This window comes from Ostrea edulis, chromosome 1, assembly GCF_947568905.1.
Source record: "Ostrea edulis chromosome 1, xbOstEdul1.1, whole genome shotgun sequence".
Lineage (NCBI taxonomy): Eukaryota > Metazoa > Mollusca > Bivalvia > Ostreida > Ostreidae > Ostrea > Ostrea edulis.
This window is the reverse complement of record NC_079164.1, coordinates 40,664,130-40,686,314: the sequence shown is the minus strand read 5'-3', so window position 1 is coordinate 40,686,314 and position 22,185 is coordinate 40,664,130. Positions and strand designations below refer to the sequence as shown.

At 36.3% G+C, this 22,185-nt stretch overlaps 1 protein-coding gene across 1 annotated transcript; it reads right to left on the bottom strand.

The window, feature by feature from the left end:
• Positions 1-504: 504 nt before the first annotated feature.
• Positions 505-19,385, bottom strand: LOC125656373 (NACHT and WD repeat domain-containing protein 2-like). The gene is given in 12 exon segments (XM_048886982.2): positions 505-6,450; positions 7,696-7,866; positions 8,835-8,994; positions 10,168-10,217; positions 10,219-10,400; positions 12,705-12,834; positions 14,521-14,724; positions 15,023-15,139; positions 16,633-16,721; positions 17,640-17,748; positions 18,098-18,181; positions 19,244-19,385. Coding segments are annotated over 10 exon segments (5,025 nt in total). The 5' UTR covers positions 17,743-17,748; positions 18,098-18,181; positions 19,244-19,385; the 3' UTR covers positions 505-2,631.
• Positions 19,386-22,185: the final 2,800 nt, after the last annotated feature.

Below are 22,185 nucleotides of genomic sequence, written 5' to 3'. Positions count from 1 at the left end.
CCCCCTAGCTTCTTACAGTAGTGTAGCAGTATTGAATGGTAAGCTTGATGTGATGAATAACTGATAGTGATAGACCCCCCCTCCCGCCTGCCTGCCTGCTCCACCAATTCAAGACTATGAATTTGGGCAAAATAAGGGATTTTTTGCTTGGCAAGAATTCTTAGACAATTGTGAAGTCAATTTCTCAAGCTCCCCCTCCCCATTCTCACTTTAAAAAACAATGCTACATGCCTGATGAAAAAAACATCATGCATGGTCACTAACAGAGAAGTTTGGAAATTCTTTGTGTACAAGATTTTGAAAATGATCAAAATAAACAAAAACAAAATTTCAAAATCCTCTCTGCACAAACTGGTTTTCTACTTCATTTTTTCCATGAACTACATTTAGTGCTTTGCTTTACATTACCGGTGTAACTGTATTGATCAGCAGTTATTTTCTTGATGATGATCTAGGATCTCCTACAAGTAAGTCCTTATCAAAACACAGAAATAAAAAAAAAGAAAATTAAACGTTTAAAAAATTTATTACTGTAAATAATTAAATAAGTTTATGAACAAATGGAAAACAAGATGATGTGCTAACTTCATTCGTCAATATAAATGCAAGGTCCAAAACGCTGTCAATCCCATGTACGACAACACATGTTACATCAAACATGTACCTGAGAATGGACACTACACTACAATGATAGAGGGACTCAAGCGAACAAGACAGGAGGCAAAGGCTGGTACATAATGTACATGTATCTACTTTAGGAATAGGCATGATGGCTGGACCAGGGAAAACCTGGTATCCACCCTGGCTAGACCTGAGAAAGGTCCAAGGCCAACCAAATACTTCAAACTTGGAGGTGTGGCTAAAATAACTAATTCTATTGACTTTATACAAGTATTATTAGCCAACTTCTAGGAGAATCTCTATGATGCTAAATGAAATCCGAAAATAACCAACAACAAACTTTGTTAGTTTCTATCACTAGTTCATGTCATATTATTAACCATCAAATTCAATGAAAGGGAAATATCTCTGATGACAATAGGAATAATAAATGTTATAGTGCCTTATATAATAATACCCTAAGGCACTGAACAAATACAACTGTAAAATAAATATAAAAATATGTATCCAGATAATAAATAACAGTTAAATGGACATTCATAGGATATTGTAAAAATGCACTGGAGTGTAATTAAAAATTATAATGCAGAGTAAATAGACAACAACTAAAACTGAATAAAAATAGTTACGAAATGATAATCTATAAAAATGCTATTTTAAAACACTCAGGTGACTTGGACTGATGGATGCTGCATAATGGAATGTTTTCCCTATTAAAGTATGTGTTTGAGTGAACCTTCAACAATTTCGGCCTTGGACTATCCTCAGGTGACAGGTACCTGTCAATTTTCTAAAATGCTGTGATATAAGTGATTTAAGAAAATAAATCTCAAGAGTCAAAAATAGGGTGACCTATCACAAAATTTTATGAAAATTATATAGATTTTCTCCAAAATGTATTGCACATATTCTAAACTATCATGTTTCAGCCATTGTTTCTATATAAACAATAGAAATTGTAATGTCAAAATTATAATAAAAGATAACAAAATGCATGAATTTTAATGTCAGTGGTGATTTTTATGCACTGTAAAGATGTTTTTGTCAGTTTTAGTAATAACTGGTAAACATGACTTTGCCATCTAATCCCTCTTTAACCATCAATTTATTGAAAGTCAAAATACATTAATCATAAGTTGAAATCAAATTCAATCAAAAAAATTTAACTTCCATTTCTTATTCAATTTTTACCACCAATGAAACCTTGCATAGAGATCTAGTTCCCATTGGTGTTACCAGTAAATGGTCATGGTCATTGGAAAAGTAATTTTCTTGTGAAGTAGTTTTTGTTGTGTAGTTTGTAGTAAATTTTAGATATACTTGTGAAGTTGCTATCTTGCTACACCAACACCTTGGTTCCTACTGGTTTTCAACTTTAGAAATAGAAAACATCAGCCAAGGTTATGGAATAAAAATTCCAAAGAAGAGTTTCTGTGAGGGGATGGCCACACTTGTCATAATTATGGCAAACTGCTTACCATGGTATTTCTCACAAGAAGTGTAATGATTACCAAACTGAAAATGTAATGGAACAAAGTGTATAACTTCATATCAACATTGGGCAGTAGTACATCTACAAGTGACATAGAGTTGAACAAAAATTCAAATATCAAATTGTATACAATGTACAATACAAATATAAATACAATAATTTAATCTAATATCACAGATAAAAACCCTCTTGCATCCTCCATTTTCCTGAGGCATGATTGGAATCCAACACATCCTGTCACCATTACAATATAATAGTAAAATGTGCTTATAGTGAAGTACTGGGGGTGGGGGGAATTTGATCCGTTATACATGTAAATGTAATTCATTATATTGCATGAGTTTACAATTATGTTTTAGAATAAAAGGGAATGAAAATAACATTGCTGTAAGTGTGAATTTGCTATGCTATGTTTTACTGTACAAAGTATGATGTTCAAAGATCAAAGAAAGAGCCTTGCCATACTGATATTGGTAACAACAAAATTGATCACATGCCATAATAGACTCAAGTCTATACTACACAACCACGCACACACTAGATGTCTTGCTTCCCTGTTCTTTTCTCTGGTTACTATTTTTACCTAGTCCCAAGTACATGCCCTTAGAGAGGAGACTTAATCTCTGTGAAATATCATGAATCATCATAGTGATCCTGTGTTTGGATTCTGTTGAGTAGTCTGGCACCTGCAGCAACATGATTCTTCCATCCTCACATCCTACAATGATTAACCCCTGAGAAGACACATCTAAGTTGATGGGGATGCTATGTACTGGAAACACACTCTGAACTTTTCTCTCCTTGATACTTCCCACTTTCAGTAATCCTCCCCGTACATTTAACCACACAGCAGTCTGTCCATTTGGCATCACTTTGGGTGCTGTAGCTCTGGTTTTGACATTCTTTAGCATAACGTCTGCTTCCTCAACATCAAACTGACAAACATGTTTCAAGGAATTCAAGTCATACAGATTCAAAACCCTGTCGATTCCATAACAACCAGCACCATCTACACTCAGATAGGAATTAGGCATAGGGTCAACCTTCTCTTTTTTAATCACTTTTTTGGCCTTTGTGTCCAAGATGGCAAGATATTGCAACTGGCTGTCCACCAGCTCTAAGAGAAATAAGTATCCACCTTCTCCAAGAGGCTGTATCCTGGAGGGGTGAACACCCTTCACAATAACAAGTTCCTCCAAAGTATAAATATTTACAAGCAACAGATCACAAGTCCCTACATCTTCACCTTTCTGGTTTCTAGAAATCAAAATTTCCTCATCACAATGTGTCATCTCTAGAATGATTTCCCCAATATTAAAATAGTCAACATGAAATGTGTGTAGATTCTTTCCTGATTTGATGTCCCAGAAACTATATTCAGAACTCGAGTTGTCATTTAGGCATTTCACCAACACGCGGGTATTGGAACATTTGTAGTGTTTCAAAGCCAAACTGCTAACAGGAAGTGAACACACCATGTTTCCAGTTTCTGTATCCCATATCTTGAGTGTATTATCTGAATGGTACTCTCGTAAAACAGCATGAGCTCCATCTGATGTCACTACTGGTCGCATGATGTCATAACATTCTGAAATTACTGTCCTGATTCTAGCACTGACCAAGTCCAATACGGACACATCATTGGCAGAATTTCCTCTTACTATTGCTGTTTGACCCGTCTTTGACACATCGATATATCTTGGACTGGACTTCATTGACAATGGCCGAAACTTTGAGTCAATTGTTCCCATGGCATCCAGTTTCCACACCTGGATTGCATTGTTCCTTTTAGAAGTGGTAAATGCCAAATTCCTTGCATTGTTAACTTCTAAGAAACTCAGCACTGACTTGCTGGCCTCTATACATGCCCTGGTGCTACCCTTTGCTACGTCCCACACAATGAGGTGACCTTCATATCCTATGACCAATGTATTGTCATCATTAAGAAGATTGCTGAACATATCTAAAACACGGTGCTCAGGTTTAATGGAATCTGGAATTCTGAACCGTTTGTGAAGTTTATTTGATTTGTAATTCCAAAGTAGAATTCCTTCTTCTGTCCTTAAAACCAGGAAATTACCACTAGAAGACATCATGGCAGCTTGAATTTTTTGTCCATCTGGAGATTTGATTTCACTGAGAACATGTCCCACGGTACCATCGTCCTTGTTAATGTTGATCATGTGGACTTGACTTGTATTTTTCAACAAAACAAAGGCTTCATTAGTTGTAGGTGAGAAAACGAAAGAAAGAGGAGGTCCAGCCACCTCGAATCTGTGAAGCTCATCCAAAGTCTTCACACTGTAGGCAGCAAAAGTTGTTGTGGATTTCAAATGGAACACTGTCAGTTTTTTGTCAGGGGATATGACCATGTCATCAGCTAAAATACCAAAGTTGTGTACATGCTGACCCGTCTCTGAGCAGAACACATCTGCAGAATGACCTTTGTGAAGGCTATATATCTTCTGCTCCACCAAGGCATATTTGAGAGAATCAGCCATTCCTACAGAGGGGTAGTTCTTCCCAAGAATCAGGGATTTCTTAATTTCTGAAGTCTGTGTGTTCACCGTGATGAAAGGATGCATTGTCTTTTGATATGCTGAAGAGAAATACACCACATTTTCACAGCTTTCAAAGCCCATGATATTCAGCTTGCATTCATCTGGATTAAACACTTGTAGTTCACATTCTAGTTCTCCAATGGTCAAATCCCAGAAAAAAACCAGGTTGTTTTCAGCTAAAGCAACAAGATGATTCCCATCATCAGATATTGCTGTATTTGTGCAACCATAAGGCAACTTTTGATTTTCAATCTTATACAGCATTGCTTCACTTGGAACATGGTAACAGGTCACATACGGGATTGGGATCTTTTGATCATCTGATACTTCCAAACACTCTGTAACCAACATTTTCTCTGGACTGGATTTCTTGTCAGTCAGGTATGACAACATATGTCCAGACACTTCAAATGCAAGGGATTCTGGGTACTTCTGGAGACTAGACTGACAGGACTTTAGTACTTTCTCTAAAGCACTGGATATAGTACTGTTGGTATATATAAAATCACCAAGGACTTGTATGACTGAGGTAGCTTTGATTTTGGCAAAAAGGAAATGGTAGTTGTATAAGCAAATAGCTTTGAGTTCAGCCTCTCTGTCTGAATTTGCTAAATGGAATGGTAGTTTGTTCAATTTACGTTTGTTGAATCGGACTTGTTCTTTTCCTTGCTTGTCTGTATACAAAAATTTGAGTGGTTGAGCGGCTATTTTTCTGTCGGCTGCGGAATCAAGCGAGGATATGCCATATTTTTTGGCTTGCTCTGGAGTATATTTGAATGGCTTTGGCACATTGTACCATGTGCCCAGGAAGTAATCTGCAAGGTTGGAATGAATTTCCACTGCAAAACGTTTGACCTTCAGGTAGCGCTCCTGACTGGCTTCGATGAATTGCCTATGGTACCAAAACGTTACCCGAGTCTCGTCTACCTCTTTGTCCACAATATACTTCTGAACATCGTACTTTAACCTGACCCAGAGTAGGGATGGGATTCTCCTGATTGGAGGGAGCTGGAATTTAAAGACTTCTGTCAGCAGTACATCGTCTATTGACATGACATCTTCCAACTCCAGTTCACTGAGACCTGAGGATGAGGCTGTGAGATAAGCAAATGACCTCTCTACAAACATCTTTCCATGTTTATTCTCCAGCTGAGCAAATAATGTGGATATACTCTCTTGAAGGGTTGTTTTTAGGATACACATATCTACTGGGGTGTACGACTTCCACATCAGAATATTTTCAAAGACAAGTTTTACAAACAGAGGGAGACTACAAACCTGGAAAGCCTTTTGGACAATTTCAAACTGTTCAGAAGTTAGCGTCCTGTTGCTTCCTTCCAACCACACCTTCAGAATCTGAAATCCTAACTCTTCCCCTAAAACTGGGACAATGATGAAACTCTTAGGACTAAACAGAACTTTCAAATTTGTCACTAATTCCAAAGTCTCTATGTAAGAGGACAACACAATGCGGACATTTTGTTTTAGTTTCCTTGGCAACCATCGGAGTTTGTATGCAGCATGGTCTTCAGATAACTGGTCCAGGGAGTCCAGAATAATGACCAGTGGTCTGTCTGACCTGTACTCATCCAGCAGGCCCTGGAACAAAATCACCAATTCATCAAACTCTTCTGGGACATCAACAGTATTTCCTGTGGTGTTGTACAAGATCTGGCTGCAGAGGCTGCGAAGAAGTCGACGTAGATTGCTGCTGTCTGGGGAAGTTCCCAGGAACCGCAGGATTACCACAGCGTCTTTGTGATACTCAAAGGGAACCTGAAAGAAGTTAAGGAAAATGAAAGCTTATATTGGGATTTTTGATATAATTTTAAAAAATTTCTGATCAGATGAGAAAGATGTTCAGAGATTTTCCTTGCACATTATGATTGTCGGTGGAGAACACTCAAAATGGACATGCTTGAAAACAACATTCTCACATCTTTTCACTTTCTTTGTTACCATTTATGCATACATGTAATACAAAGTGGCCTCCAAAATGCAGGAGAATGGAGGTAATTTCCGGGAAATTTTTATCAACATTTCTTGAAACATGTACATGTATGTCAGTGTATTTTCAGAACATTAGTCTATTCATTAAATTTCAGCATTTGTTCATGTCCAGAGAATTTATGATCATAATAATCATCATTTTAAAGAAAACAAAAGCTGCAGAAAGGGAGCAACAAAAAAACTTGCACTTGATTTCTGTGTAGTAGGTATTAGTATTACCTTCAATGACCTTGTAATTGTAATATACTAGACATTTGTAATATACCATAATAGACATTGTGGAAAATATTAGAAATAAACTGTAATAATTAGTATATAACATTCCATTAGTAACCAGTTTTGACAATCAATTAGTCAGCCCTGAAGTAATGCATTTTTACCGGTGGAAAATTAACTCCGAACCCTGAATTGGCATGGGAGGTCAGAGGTACGAGAGAGACAGATATAGATTTAGGCACACTAAATCTCGGAACTAATTCTTTAAAGAAAAGCATGTAGTTCCTTCAAAGCAATTGTTTTGTATTAGGCTCTTCCAATGCTGATAATCATATACAAATCAGCTGATCATTAGATACCTGTCGAATCTGGTCAATCAAAATGATGCAAGGCTCTGTTTCCTTAAAAACTGAATTTTTTATCATTTTGAATTTGGGTCTTTATGATAAATTTGTAAGAGTTTGTATTCTTGGTGGGAGACTATTTTTTTTTGCTTGATTCCAGGAGTCTCTTGGCAGTTCCGGGAGATATCACATGTATGTACATGAGAAATAACAAAACAAATACCTATAATCCCAGCAACACCGACTTTGCCCAACTCTCTATTTTGTATTGCTTATAGGAGTTATGAAATTGATCACTGTTCCGTTATCTTCGCCTTGTTATGGTCTAAACTAATACCAAGAATAGACCTACATTATCTTCTCTTTTATTTTTCAAATAAACTTATGGTCAAGCAGAGGAAGAACATGTAAGAAACTTTGTGTATCAGAACAACTTTGAATAGTAATGTACCCTTCTAGCAACTTCAGCCATGATGGAGGTTTTTCCACTTCCAGAAGGGCCATAGATTGTGAAAGGTTCTGGGCTTCCCTCTCTCAAATAACTGGCAATTTTGTCCAGGATTTCCTGTCGACCATGAAACATGGCACATCGTTCTTTAGCCATAGTCAGGTGCTGTAACACCTACAGAAAGATCAAAATAAGTTAGGGTTCCTGACTTGGAGGGATACATGAAATTCATGTACTTTCTGACAATGTTACTTTCAACAATTTCATACCTACTCTGTACATTACAACTGATTGTATTAATTTAATAAATAGATGCAGTTTACACCCTGTTTTTAAAATCTATATTTACATTCAACTTTCCTTTCTGTTAGAATTTCCAGTCATTAAATATTTTATTATATTATATATATTATTGCCCCCCCCCCCCCCCCCCCCCCCCCGTTATAATTATAATGCCATCCCCGCTTATTGCCTGAAAATCCCGAAAGAACAGATTTCCTCCCATGTTAACACCCACGTTATAATAATGCCAACCCCGCATAACACCATATGCCACTGATTTTCACAAACAAACGGTCAAAGGTCAAATGTTATAGGATTTACCCTGGATAATAATGCCTACCAGTAACACCCATCAGTAATCACACCTGTACTTTGATAGCAGTGGGATAAAGTGTGACAGTCTGGACAAGGTATTCAGGTTAATTACTAATGATTGGAGAATTAAACTCAAAATAATCTAAGTGTTTATACAGAATGGAGTCCAAATAACTTTACAGTACTAAATTTCTTTTGACTGCTCAGTGAATTATCCATAATGGTGAATTCGTTATATTGCCACCTCCGCTTTATTGCCCAAATTCGTCTTGTACAAAACTTGGCATTATATCTTGGGAGCACTGTATATTTATCAACATTCATTTGTGCATTGTTCACAACTGCAGTGCATTCATGAGGAAATGACTATGATACATGTATTATAATTTGTAGAGATATGAGGCAGAAACATTGGAAATATAAATATCATTATGTGGACTGATCCTAACGCATGTACAAATGTACTTTTTTGACAATGCTACTTTTAACAATTTGATATCTACTCGGCATATTAATCATTACGTAGACTGATTCCACGGCAGTACCTCGATGTACAAGTTGTCTTTTGACAGTTCACTCTCCATGGAGACCGATCTATCCAGCAGGATTTTGATGCCTTCGTAAAACTGACCGGCAAACTCCTCCAGATAATCCCTGTGGTCCTCCCGATTTATTCCTCCTCTATCACTCCACTTCACCACCGATCTGAAAGAGTTCTTGCCCTTTTCACACAAGATTTTTATCATCTATTTTAAAAGATCAATTTGCATTATTAGAAAAGTTAAAAAAAAATCATTTATTCCAACTACTATATGCAGATGGCATTCAGCTATGACAGAAATACAAAAGTCTAATAGTCTCAAATAAGATTTTTAAATTGATCTCATAATAATAAATTCATCACTTAGTTTTTATGATACATTGTAGCATCTTTGTATTTCATAATGACCAAGTTAATGATCTAGTTATAACAAGTTATCTCATTATAATGAGAAAAATGTTTTTGTTATAATGATTTAGTTATCTTCTTATAATGAATACGCCGGTTTCGAGATACGTCCGAGTTATTTCCCTTTGGCGAACTCTCGTACATAGTGAGACGCGAAACAATTTGTTTACATGCGGGAGTGGGACAAATATGCATCACTGTGTAAGTGAATGTACTCAGTAAGTCTCTCATACGCTGTTTGATCCCCCGAATTCAACTGATACACAAACTAAGTAAGTGATAAGTATTTAAGGAGTAATTAAATACATAGAATTGTTATCATTTTACGTTATTTTGCTGGTCAAAAGTACCATATCTAAGATATTACTTGCAAATATGACATTGTTTTCATGTTTCCACTTTAGAAAACATTTATTTCGACAGTATTTTGTATTTCCCACATTTACGTATTTAGAGAGAAGCCGTTTTTAATACATTTCATCATCTTCCTCGTTGACTGCAGGTCCACTCTGTCCCACTTAGGCATTCAAAGTTCCACTAAATTCACCTCCTACACAGAAGAGTTTGTATCTCAAAACTGGTGTATTAGTATCTAACAAGAGACCCATGGGCCATATCGCTCACCTGAGTCACCTTCTAAAAACAATCAGAACCCATAAACGGCTTCTCAATAGATTTGATCAAATATTGCCTCACTTCATAGCCCATGAATTTATGAGATTTATGTTTTTATCAACTTATTAATGAGATAAACTAAGTTCTTTTAACAAGATTATTACTAACCTGAAGTCATTATACCAAGAACATTTTCTCATCATAACATGATCAATAAGCTGTTAATATAATTAATTATGAAAATTTCCTTGTATGCAGTATAAACAATACATTTACTTTCACAAGCTGAATAAAGAGACAATATATCTTACTACCTTTGCATTTTGTCTTTACTGATGAATTGTGGGAGTCGGTCCTCTCTAAGTTTGTCCCAGTAATTCCTGTGCCTCCTGGTTTATTGTATTACCAGACATATCAATGTACCGCCAAGCTTTGGAGTGACCCAGATTGTAGGAAATATCCTCAATAATCCTCACAAAACAAAGGCAGTGTTCTGCGGGATTCCCAGGTGACTTCAGAATCCCCTGCTGTATTTCATCTTCAGTCACTATATTTTTTTAAACAAAAAAAATATCAAGATATCAGAAAAAAAATTCTATTCTTAATCATAATTGGTCAATGAAGGAATTCTAGAGCTCCTTCTGCCACTCTTGCATCAACTTTATACAATTATTGACTGTTGATGAGGTCTACTTGTGACTGTATGGACTTGGTCACGTACTGGTTGACTGAGGCCTTGATATTGACCAGGTCTATATATCATGAATGGACCTAATTAAAAATTCAATAACTGCTTCATTAAATGATCAGGAATTTAATTTACAACAGTTTGCATAATATTAATTTAATTCTTTTATTCCTTCATTATAAATAAAAAACATGTGCATTATAACAATATTTCAACTATCAGAATCTAGAAACTATAATAGTAATAAAATGTATTCTCAATTTTTTACATTCAATTTGTAGTTTATTAGTGATTTGACAGTAATTTTTTGGTGAAGCCATTAACGGCATTGAATTTGATTTACGGACACATGCTTTGAAACACACAATTTGATTGGTCAATAAAAACATCCTCAAATTTATTATTGGTAAAGAGGGTAATCCCAAATAAATAATTCAGATGAACTCACTTTGAGGTACACACTATAAATGATCACCTGGACTAATCGGAGAGCATCAAAATTCCTGATCATTTACAAATGCATTTTGCTTATATAATCTGGAAGTACATGTATTTGACATACAGTTTTCAAACGTAAATCCACATACAAATTCCCATCAATTCCTACCAAATGGATCCTCCTTATGACCTTGAACTTCAAGACACAAAAAGTGGGTTATATAGCTAGATTCTGGTTTAATAATACCTTAGTCCAGAGTCAATATTCATTTGCGCCTAATAAAGAAGCAACCCTTTATGACCTTAGCCTTGACCTCTCGCCTTTTGATTTTCTGTTTATCATAGCAGTGTGCGAAATTAACCATGGACTGATAGGCAATGTCTATAGAAAATCGAGTTGGTCTATAACGATCAAAATAGCTATAGACCAACTTGTCTATAGGAATTCTGAGTAAAAAACTGGTTCCCCGCCGCTTATTAAACATATATGAGAAGTTGGACCAGTTTATATATAGTATGCTGATGTTTCTGTTCACCACTTAGCTGTAATAAAATGTTCCACAATGTAATTACAAATCATTCGAATCAGATTATTCCATTTTCAACAGGGGGGGGGGGGGGGGGGGTCAATTTGATAATTCAATTCAATGTACGCCATTTTCGTGCAAATTCGGAATGTCCTTTTTGAACGGTTTTAAAAATATGTGTAAGGTGCACGCACTTGAATCAAACAGAAAGCGGTCAGTACAGCAAGTTCCAGCGAGGCTAAAGTCGCAGAAAATCATGAGAAAATGAAACGTAGTAAATGTGACTTAGATGAAGAATCAAGCAGTGAAACTGAGCTGGAACGAAATGAAAAAGGAAACGAAATTCTAATTCAAATATTAAAGCTTGACGTGCATGAAATTGAAAAAGAATATAATTAAACTATGAACAAATTACCAAACCGAATTTGTGTCTATTTATTTTTAAATAACAATGAATATTGCATGATAAATTTCGGTCTATAGGAATTTGTTGTGGTCTATAGGAAATAAAATGACTATGGACCGAATGTCTATAGGACTTTAAAGTTAGTTTCGCACACTGCATGGGTTCTATTCTAGTACGTATTATAACCTGCTTCATTTGGGCCAGTATTCATACAAGGAACACATCAATTGTGTTAAGTTTGAAATTGGATACTGTATATTCAGTATGAAGAAGAGGTCTATAATGATTACACTGTGTACATTATCATATAACATATAACACTATCTATATAATATCAATAATATATAATAATTTCACTAATTTAAGCCGAATCAATATGCCACACTAAACTCTGGAAGAGTACTAGTTAGAGGTACCAATGTGATACTTCTTTTGCTTAGTCACTGACAATGACAGCAAAAAGGGCGAAAATAAAATGGAAGCAATTCATTTCCCTGTATACGGTATTTTATGTTTTCATATACCTGTTTTAAAAAACAGTGCTGCATGCAGTAAATCAGGAGCATAGAGATGTTAACTGAGGTTCTTACTTGTAGCAGAACAGGAAGATTGAGAAACAATGGGCCATTAAGTCTAACTATAACTGCATGAACATTGCAGCCATTAATTCTGGAGAAATAGTTGAACATGCACAGATGTACATGTATATAAATTAGGTAATAATATCAACCATACAAACAATGTCAAACAGCTTCAGATCACAGCCTTTAGTTCTGGTTGTAACTTGTATACCTGACATGAAGTACTTGTGTTTGTCCTCTTCTGTCATCTTCCCTTCAGCATGAGAATGTTGACTCGCCCGCTTAAATTTATCCCGCATTTCCTCAGCCACTCTCTCCCACTTCTTTACTGCTTCAGGGTCCTATGTAACATAATAATTCATCAAGAGCATTGTACAACATAAGGAATTTAAACATTAAAGCTAAACTGATTGTCTGAATACTGTAGACTGGTTTTGTGGCAGCCCAATTATTTTCATAGCTTTTCAATGTTTTAATGGTAAAAGTTATATATATATATATATATATATATACCCACAAAAACAATAGTTCATGTTTAAAACCATATGTAAATCAGACACCACAACAATCAATTATTCTGTTTGATAATTTGAATTTGCACACCAGTACTGTATGATTACAATCACTATATATAACGATTACATTTTAATTTAATTTTGTAACATGAAAAATGTGTTGAATATTGAAGGAAGAGTAATTAATTATGATGACAATATTTTCACAAATTTTTGAATTTGTGGATCTATAATACTGAGAATATAACAGAAATTAACTCTGCGATATATTTTCCTCCCATCCAGTGTACAATGATCACTCATCCATGCAAGTTTAAATCATGCAGAGTTATTTAATAGTTTCTTGGAAAATCCGAAATGTATAGAGACCAATAATGCTGCTTCAGTCATTATCCCAACAGTTCTCCAGGGAAACTCACTGGGGGTATCCCAATAGTTCTCCAGGGAAACTCACTGGGGGTATCCCAATAGTTCTCCAGGAAAACTCACTGGGGGTATCCCAATAATTCTCCAGAGACACTCAATGGGGGTATCCCAATAGTTCTCCAGGGAAACTCACTGGGGGTATCCCAATAGTTCTCCAGGAAAACTCACTGGGGATATTCCAATAGTTCTTCAGGAACAATGCTGGGGGTATCCCAATAGTTATCCAGGGAAACTCACTGGGGGTATCCCAATAGTTCTTCTGGGACACTCACTGGGATATTCCAAAGAAAACAATCATCCTTTTCTTGAAAATCTAATCCAAGCTATTTATTTCCTTGACAAAAAATCAATTGAATTGATATAACAATCAACTGACATTTTTGTTTTGAGTATAGGATACAAATTTTCTAATGCATCTGTAACAGGAAGGGAGAAAATGCAACGGACCAGACCAGGATTCGAACCCGGGCCCCCTGAATCTCTAGTCAGGTGCTCTACCAACTGAGCTATCTGGCCACCGGCGATTGAACCCGGCTGACCGCTACATTCCTCCCTCCTTAAATGTCTTCACACCTGAAGACATCAACCCAGGATCTTTATCCCCTGGCAGGCATTTTCACCTGTCAGTTCCAGGGGCTGGTCTACGGCACCAAATGTAACAGGAAGGGAGAAAATGCAATGGACCAGACTGGGATTCGAACCCGGGCCCCCTGAATCTCTAGTCAGGTGCTCTACCAACTGAGCTATCTGGCCACCGGCGATCGAACCCGGCTGACCACTACACATCTAAAACGTCACATTCATAAATCTGTTTTAGTTAACAATGTAATGCACAAGACCAATAAGTCTGTTTTGAAGAATTTTGCAGAACAAGACAAGATATTTTCACCCGTCACAGCACAAACTCCTACCCGATAATTGTGTAACACAAAGTCCGATTTGCCACACGAACAGGTGAACGTGAACACAAAGAAAGACAACTCTTGAACTTAACATTAACAATATCTCCGTCCTTCTTCCCCTTATCTCTTCTTTCTCTCTCTCCCATTCCTTCTTCTCACACATTCCTGTTAGATAGACAGTTACCTTTAGTTTGTAATCTGATATGACACTGCTTATCTGCTGGAGGACAAAAACTGGAGGAATGGAGTTTTCATCCTCCTTGTACCAGACATCGAATGATGACAAATCCTCTCCCATTGATCTCAGACTCTCCATCAACTGAGTGAACTCTTTCTGTGCAATCACTGACTGAAGAGCTCTGTATCCATGACGCTGGTTAAGAAAGGTCTGGGGGGAAAATTATAGAAATTTTGACAACTGACTTTTATCATTTATCAGAATATATAAGCAGTATGCTTAAAGACAAAATACATTTACAGCTATTTCCTGTTTTTTCTATTAATTGTCATCATCTAAAGGGTAGTTATGACTGACTAGGAGTTTAATTTTCTTTCTCTGTTATCGAAGAGTGTAGTTGAGAGCAAATTGACTGAGTAGTTACACGCAGATTGACCGTGAATTTATTTTCCGGCCTTCAGTAATTACAAGCAGATTGACCGTGATTTTAATTTTCTGTCTTTCTTACTACAAAATTTGGCCCTGTGGATAGCTTCTGACAGTTGAGGACCTCGGCGAGACAAAGGGCAGAAGTGGAGTGGTCATCTGAGGCCTCCTCAGGAACTCCCCATCTCATGTCCACCACCTGTAACATACAACCCTGAGAATTCAGCACCAAGTAGTTTGGTTTTGAATTTTGCAGATAACAAAAAATCCACAAAAATTACTATTGATTGATATATATATATATATATATATATATATATATATATATAAAATTATATATACATGTGTATATATATATATGTATATATATGTGTGTGTGTGTGTGCATGTAGGACTCTAAAGTGCGATGGGACTCCAAAGTGTGATGGTCATGCGCCAAAGTGCGATGGTGTGAGGCAAATGCACCATAATGCGATGATGTCGACATGACAAAGTCCAATGGTGCATACTAATGCGCCAAAGTGTGATGGAGTGTCATGCCAAAGACCGTTGGTTTGTAAATGACACAGTGTTTTGGTATAGACTGTACCAACTGTGTGTTGTTTCAACAAAAAATCCGTGCAAAATCCGTGCACAAAATATAAGAATAAGAACTTATTCCTTTACCATTTAGTTGTCACGTTATTAAACACAAAATTTTCCAACGTGAAATCGTATAGAATGTTTTGCATTATAACATACCCCCAGGAATTTATGTGTACATCACATGAATTAAAGAATGTTTGGGCGAAGGAGATAGTTCGACAACAAATGTACTTTGTCGTTCTCACAATCCTCAACAATGTTAACCTTGTCATTGCTGTCGCCCATGTCAATCTTAATCACCCATGCCTTCCTCCAATATATCTGAAGAAGTGGGTGTCAGTACTGCAGCAGAATGAACCTTTGTAGTGCAATCTGACGTTGCATTTCTTCGGTTTTATTTTGAAAGATGTTAAGAATGACGTGACATCACAAATGTTACTGAATCCCGCACCATCGGACTTTGACATGACCATCGCACTTTGGAGTCCGTAACATTAACAAACCATCACACTTTGGCGCAGACCATCGCACTTTGGAGCAACCATCGCACTTTAGAGTCTTACATATATACATATAGGTATACTGTATGTGGACTTATTTTAGCAGGATTCAAATTTTAGCGGCTTTGGTGGTGAAGCAAAAGCTCTAATTTATAGATGTGCTAAAATATAAAAGTCTACTATTAATCCATTTTAACATATTGAAGCAATGCTAATCATGATTATGCTAAATAGTGCAACAGCTCTGACTATGCCGAACGTTTATAATACACTAAAATAAGTACGAATGCAGTATGCAGTATATGGGTATAAGGCAACGACAGAAATTGGAAATGTAAAATATGAATAGCTACCTTTTAAGGATCAAATTACAAAAATTTCCACCCACAGAAAATACCCGTTATATATTTTGGTTTTAATGTTAGACAATCTTTAAAAACATTTTGATTGGCTTTAATGAAACCAACTCGTGGAATTTCCCTTACTCAAGCAAAACAACAACTTTTTTAACAATGGCTTTAATTATCATATCATTAAAAGGATTAAAATTTCACCATTTTTTTTCACCAACTGTGGCTTTGTAAGAATAGAACCACCCTTTGATTACCTGAAATTCCAACCCATAATTCTGTTTGCAATAGGACTGAAGTTTGGGATAGACTTCTTCAATAAGAATATTTCTTTCTTCTCTGGTGTCTATAATAAATAATCAACATCATGTGATTTTTTGGTACCATCCCTGAACTTATCATACATTCTCGTAAATGTCAACTCACTATGAATATGTGATTCATGGTCAATATTATAAAATAAGTTTAACCAACCTGATAATGATAAACCATTTAAAATAATATGAAGTTATATAAAGAAAACAAGATGTATGTGTGTGAAGTGCTATATTACAACCATGTTGAAACCTTACTGTGGAAGCTTTGACCTTCACCTTTATCAACCTTAACCTTGACCTTTCAATTTACTAAATTTGAACTCAATATCTTGACTAGTTCAAAACCTATGCCCCCCCCCCCCCCCCCCCCCCCTCTCTCTCTTTCTTAATCTATCTGAGAAATGTTTATCATGGAATGAAGTCTGAAAAAGGTTCTCCTAACTGAGTTTTTTCCCCACAGATCATTGCTGACAAAGGTATAAGAAAATAAATCCTATTATAGTCACTTTTTTTCATAGACTGAAAATTATCGTGGGTTGAGAACAAATTGTAAGCCTGTTTTCATGGTCAAGAATTCCTTTTCTTTATTCAATCAATTTTCTCCATCTCATTAAGGATTTGAATTTCCAGGGTATATTTGTATCAGGGAACCAACTAAATACTGTAGATTTGTAAATATATGCGAAGAATTTATTATTGCATATTTAACGAGTACCTCCACTTGTGAAATAAATTTACCCCCTTTTACTTTTATATTGCTAAATCATTGTTAAATCTCTTGTTTAACAGTCCACTAGAGAATTCATGTTATTGCATTATGACATCTGAGAGTCATTTTGCGATATTTAAAAGTAATCATGTCTAATCTACAATATAAGACAGTCATAAAAACTTGTGATTTTATGGTAATATGTACTTATATGCATTTACCACTGAACCCAGAGTACCTGTAAATGTAGAACTGATGAAGATCCGGACGACTCTTGAATTCAGGGTGGGGAGATGATTCATACAGCCCAGGAGGATGCTCTTCTTCAGTTTGTCTGACATTGCAGCCTACAAATCACCAATAAAGGCATACTGAATTAGTTTGTTTCTAATCATTTAATTAGTAACAGGAAAAAAGAATGGGTAGCTGGGAGTTACTTGTCATGCCAAGACCCCTAAATTCCAGGACCTATATCCCCTGAACTTTATTGTTATTGTTTGTGTTTTTTGCATTTATGTTTTATTTATATCAAAACAAAAAAAATTGACATCTCTCTTCATCTTAGAATGCTCTTGAATGTCAAGATAGATTAATATGAATGTAGTTAATTATGCAGGGAAAATCTATATGTAATGAAATGTAGTGTGGTCCAACTGATTCTCTCCATGAACAAGTAGCTGATCTGTTGTACAGTACCTGAAGAGATTAAATGAAGAAATTCAGGAGTCTGGGGTTCAAATTCTGGTGTGGTCCATTATACCATGGGTAGTTTCTCTTTTCCTATCAAAGGAAGTCAACATATGAATATTAAAGACCAATTTCATTAAAATCAATTCTTTGATGAACCTACAAATCTGGTACACTAGCTGCTACCACAGGAGTTTGAAATTTTATCAATAAAGTCAATAAAATTCACTTGATTGACCAAGCCATCAGCTATGCGTTAGCATAGCCAACACTATGAGCTATATGCTAACGCATAGCTCATGGCTTGGTCAATCAAGTGAATTTTATTGACTTTATTGATAAAATTTCAAACTGACCTATCAAATCCTTCATTTCGTCCTAACAATAACACCTGTACACTTAGAGAGAGATAAAAAATGGAGTAAGAGTTGCCTTGCTTTCACAGCTATGTAATTTTTAACAACAACTTGTGATGATGATTACATCGTTATCTGGATTGGTAATGAATTTGTAAGTGCGTTTTGGGCATGAAACAGGTTGGGAACACTTCCCCTATAGCGAGATATTCTCGCTAAAACACGATTATCCCTCTTTAGCGAGAAATAAACATTACCATAAACAGGAGTTTTGGTGTCTTTATTGAAGATAATGGCAAATCACGTGCAACGCTGAATAAGTGCGACACACACTCAACATGATGCGAATTGTTTCTATGAAATTGACAACATAGTAATGAAATTGCATATCAAAGTTGTTGCGTAAGAGGGAAGCAGTCTGAAATCCAATACACATCGTGAGTGTTTTTGTTTTGATTCATATATTTGCAGAAGTATCAAACATTTTAGCACTTTTTCTTCTTTTCACGTGAATCACGAAAAGATGTACTCCGTGGGTGTTTTTCTCTGTTGTACGCGATATATTTATTCTCGCTAGAGAGGGATAATCGCGTTTTAGCGAGAATATCTCCCAATCTGTTAAATTAATTAGCTCTTTTCTCTAGTTTTTGTCACTTAGTGCACAGGGGCTCGTCACGAAATATTTGTCTTATTAGAATTTGACATCGTCTATTCAAATATAGAATAGAGAGGGTCAATTCGTGACGAGCCCCTGTGCTTAGTGTACCATGTATATGCATTGAGACAAGTCGAGTCTTACCGTCCAATTTGTGTCATCGATATTTCTGACAGTGACAATTATCCTGATACAGTAAAAAATAAATACAGCTAGAGCAATTGACAGTTCTGGTCAGTTGTCATGTTATACATGTGTTTTGTTTCGCTGTTGACGTGAACACTTTCCATACCTCCTTTATTGAAGAGTGAATTCTAATTATTAAAGTTGATACGATAAGCTTTGTTATTCCGGCAAGCTTGTCATAGTGCTTTTAAAGATGTTTTTTTTTTTTTTTTTAATTATTTTGTTTTTTTAAATCACAGTTGAACTACATAGCACCCTATTTTTAGAAAATAGCGAATATTAAGTGTGGTTGCGTTGCTGTCCGTTAAACAGGTGTGTGTGTGGGGGGGGGGGGGGGGGGGGGGGGGGGGGGGGTGGTTAAGAAGCCTGCATGGTTAAAACTTAAAACGCTCTCTCGCAAGCAACAGGGAGATCCCCTAATATACATGTATATGTTCCATCTCAAATCGTTATTTACCTGTCATCTATGATATGTTCACAATACAAACACATCTTGTTTTTTAACTCATTAGTGCGTCTAAGAATCCCTAGACTGCTTGCGTCTAAGATTAGTTCATTTCAATATTAGATAATGACTCTCTTCCCATTTGGGTCATGCTGAAATTTTTAATTAGCCGTTGCATGGGTGGGCGTAAATACAGGGATTACATTTTGTCATATTGTAGTTTTTGCATTTACACCCGCCTAGTAAATTTTATAATTACAATATATATGACACTTGCATTGATTCACGACAGGTGCTCGGCAACTAAATCATGTGTGCCCCCCCCCCCTTTTTTCCCCCTGCATTGATGTTGGCGATTTCTTTTTTACAAGAACTGTTTTACACTCCCAAGTATGTTGACAGGTACTTCCAGTTTCTTTCTTCTTCTTCTTTTTTTTTTTTTAGATTGAGAAACGTCTTCTTCAAGTTTTAACAAAAAACTGGATTAAAATACTATGAGAGAAAGAAGTAAAAATAGAAAGAGAGAATACTAGTAAATTTGATCGCGGGATCTACACCGTGGAAAGCAGTAAGTTTTGAGAACGTATGACTGGTCACACACACACACACACAGAGAGAGAGAGAGAGAGAGAGAGAGAGTAACCCTTCCTCCTTCCACTCTCTTGCTCTCTCCTAGCTGCAGAACTGTAGATCTCTGATCTGTCCCAATATTTTCTCAGAGAGCTAATTAACTCTGTAAAGTAAACTTCTAACTATGCATGAAAAATGTTGACAGTCATACGTCCATTATCAGGTCCTATAATGATATCTCATGCAATCTTGTCATTTTCTGCACACTACGACAGTGTAATCAGTCCCCCTTATAAATCTTAAACACGAAGTGCTTCTTAAATAATTTTTGCAAAGAGAATTCCGTCCAGAGAATCGACGATATATATATATATATATATATATATATATATATCATGGTGTATATGCATAACGGACATTTTTAATAGTTTAAAATATATGTAGTTGAAACGAACACTTTCAGAGAAAAGCCACACACACTTTTGGATGAAACTGCTGTTTACCCATAACAGCCTCGGTAAGTTGACCTTTGACCATGTTACCTCAAAATCTATAGGTGTCATCTTCTCCTGAAGATGTACCAAGTTTGATGTCTGTCAAGCAAAGGGTTATCAAGATTTTAAGCAGACAGGATATTCCTATGTCCAGTTTTACCCTTGACCTTTTAGCATGTGACCTCAAAATGAAGAGGGATCATCTTCTCTTAAAGATATACCAATGTACCCAGTTTGATATCTGTCAAGCAAAGGGTTCTCAAGATATTGACCCGACAGTATATTCCTATGTCCAGTTTGACCCTTAACCTTTGAGCATGTGACCTCAAAATCAAGAGTGGTCATCTTCTCCTAAAGATTTACCAGTGTACTAAGTTTGATGTCTGTCAAGCAAAGGGTTCTCAAGATACTGAGCAGACAGCATATTCCTATATAAGGGAAAGGACTGATAACTGAGGAAGAGAATGGCATTGTTAGGCAAAGCTACATATCGTCAGATGTAGGCAATCTCTACCCAGAGTTATCGTTCCTTACACTCACGTATATACCTCTGTCAGCATCTCAAAATAAGCAATGTTGTTCCACATGTAAATCCACTTTTTTTTTTAAAGCTAATAAAGCTAAAAACTAATTTATAAAATATCGGGAAAATGTAGGACAAGCAACTTTTTGTAGTTTTTCCCATTACTGTGCATTCTTCATGTACCTATGTGTAGGCCTGGTGCAATCGAACAACTCAATATCCGCATTTCAACCCAAATCAATGCTTCTTGTCATTTGTAACTGAAGTCGAAACCATACTTTATTTGAGCATACGTTCCAGTTTACAAAAATCTTGTAAAACCCTTGAGACGTTGACAGGTGTATGTGAGAGCAAGGAACGACAACTCTGGGTAGAGATTGAGATGTAGGGTACCAGAATCTGCTGAAGTTTGCAGAATTAGTACGTAACTAGCCTAGTACCCGAGGCCTTCTGAGTGCTTTGACGTCACAGCCTACTGCACTACTTAGCGCAAGCTTCGAGGACTTATGTACTCAATCGGAACTCCTAGAATGTCTCATGCACTCGACATCCAATCAGAACTCAAATGTCTCGCCCACTCGACATAGATCTCGGGTGTAATATGATGGCATTCATCAGAGAAATTTATGCATTGTTAACTATGTCACAGCCTATACTGCATTACGTTACATACGTCATAAATTACATTGCATCAAATTCCCTTATGGATGCCATCGTAATCACATCAGAGATCTATGTTGATTTTGCGAGACATTCGAGGAGTTCCAGTTGTGTCAAGTGTGCAAGACATTCGAGGAGTTCTAATTGCTTACATATCAAGGCAAGCTATGACGCCACAGCCTACTGCATTACTCGATATGACTGCTAG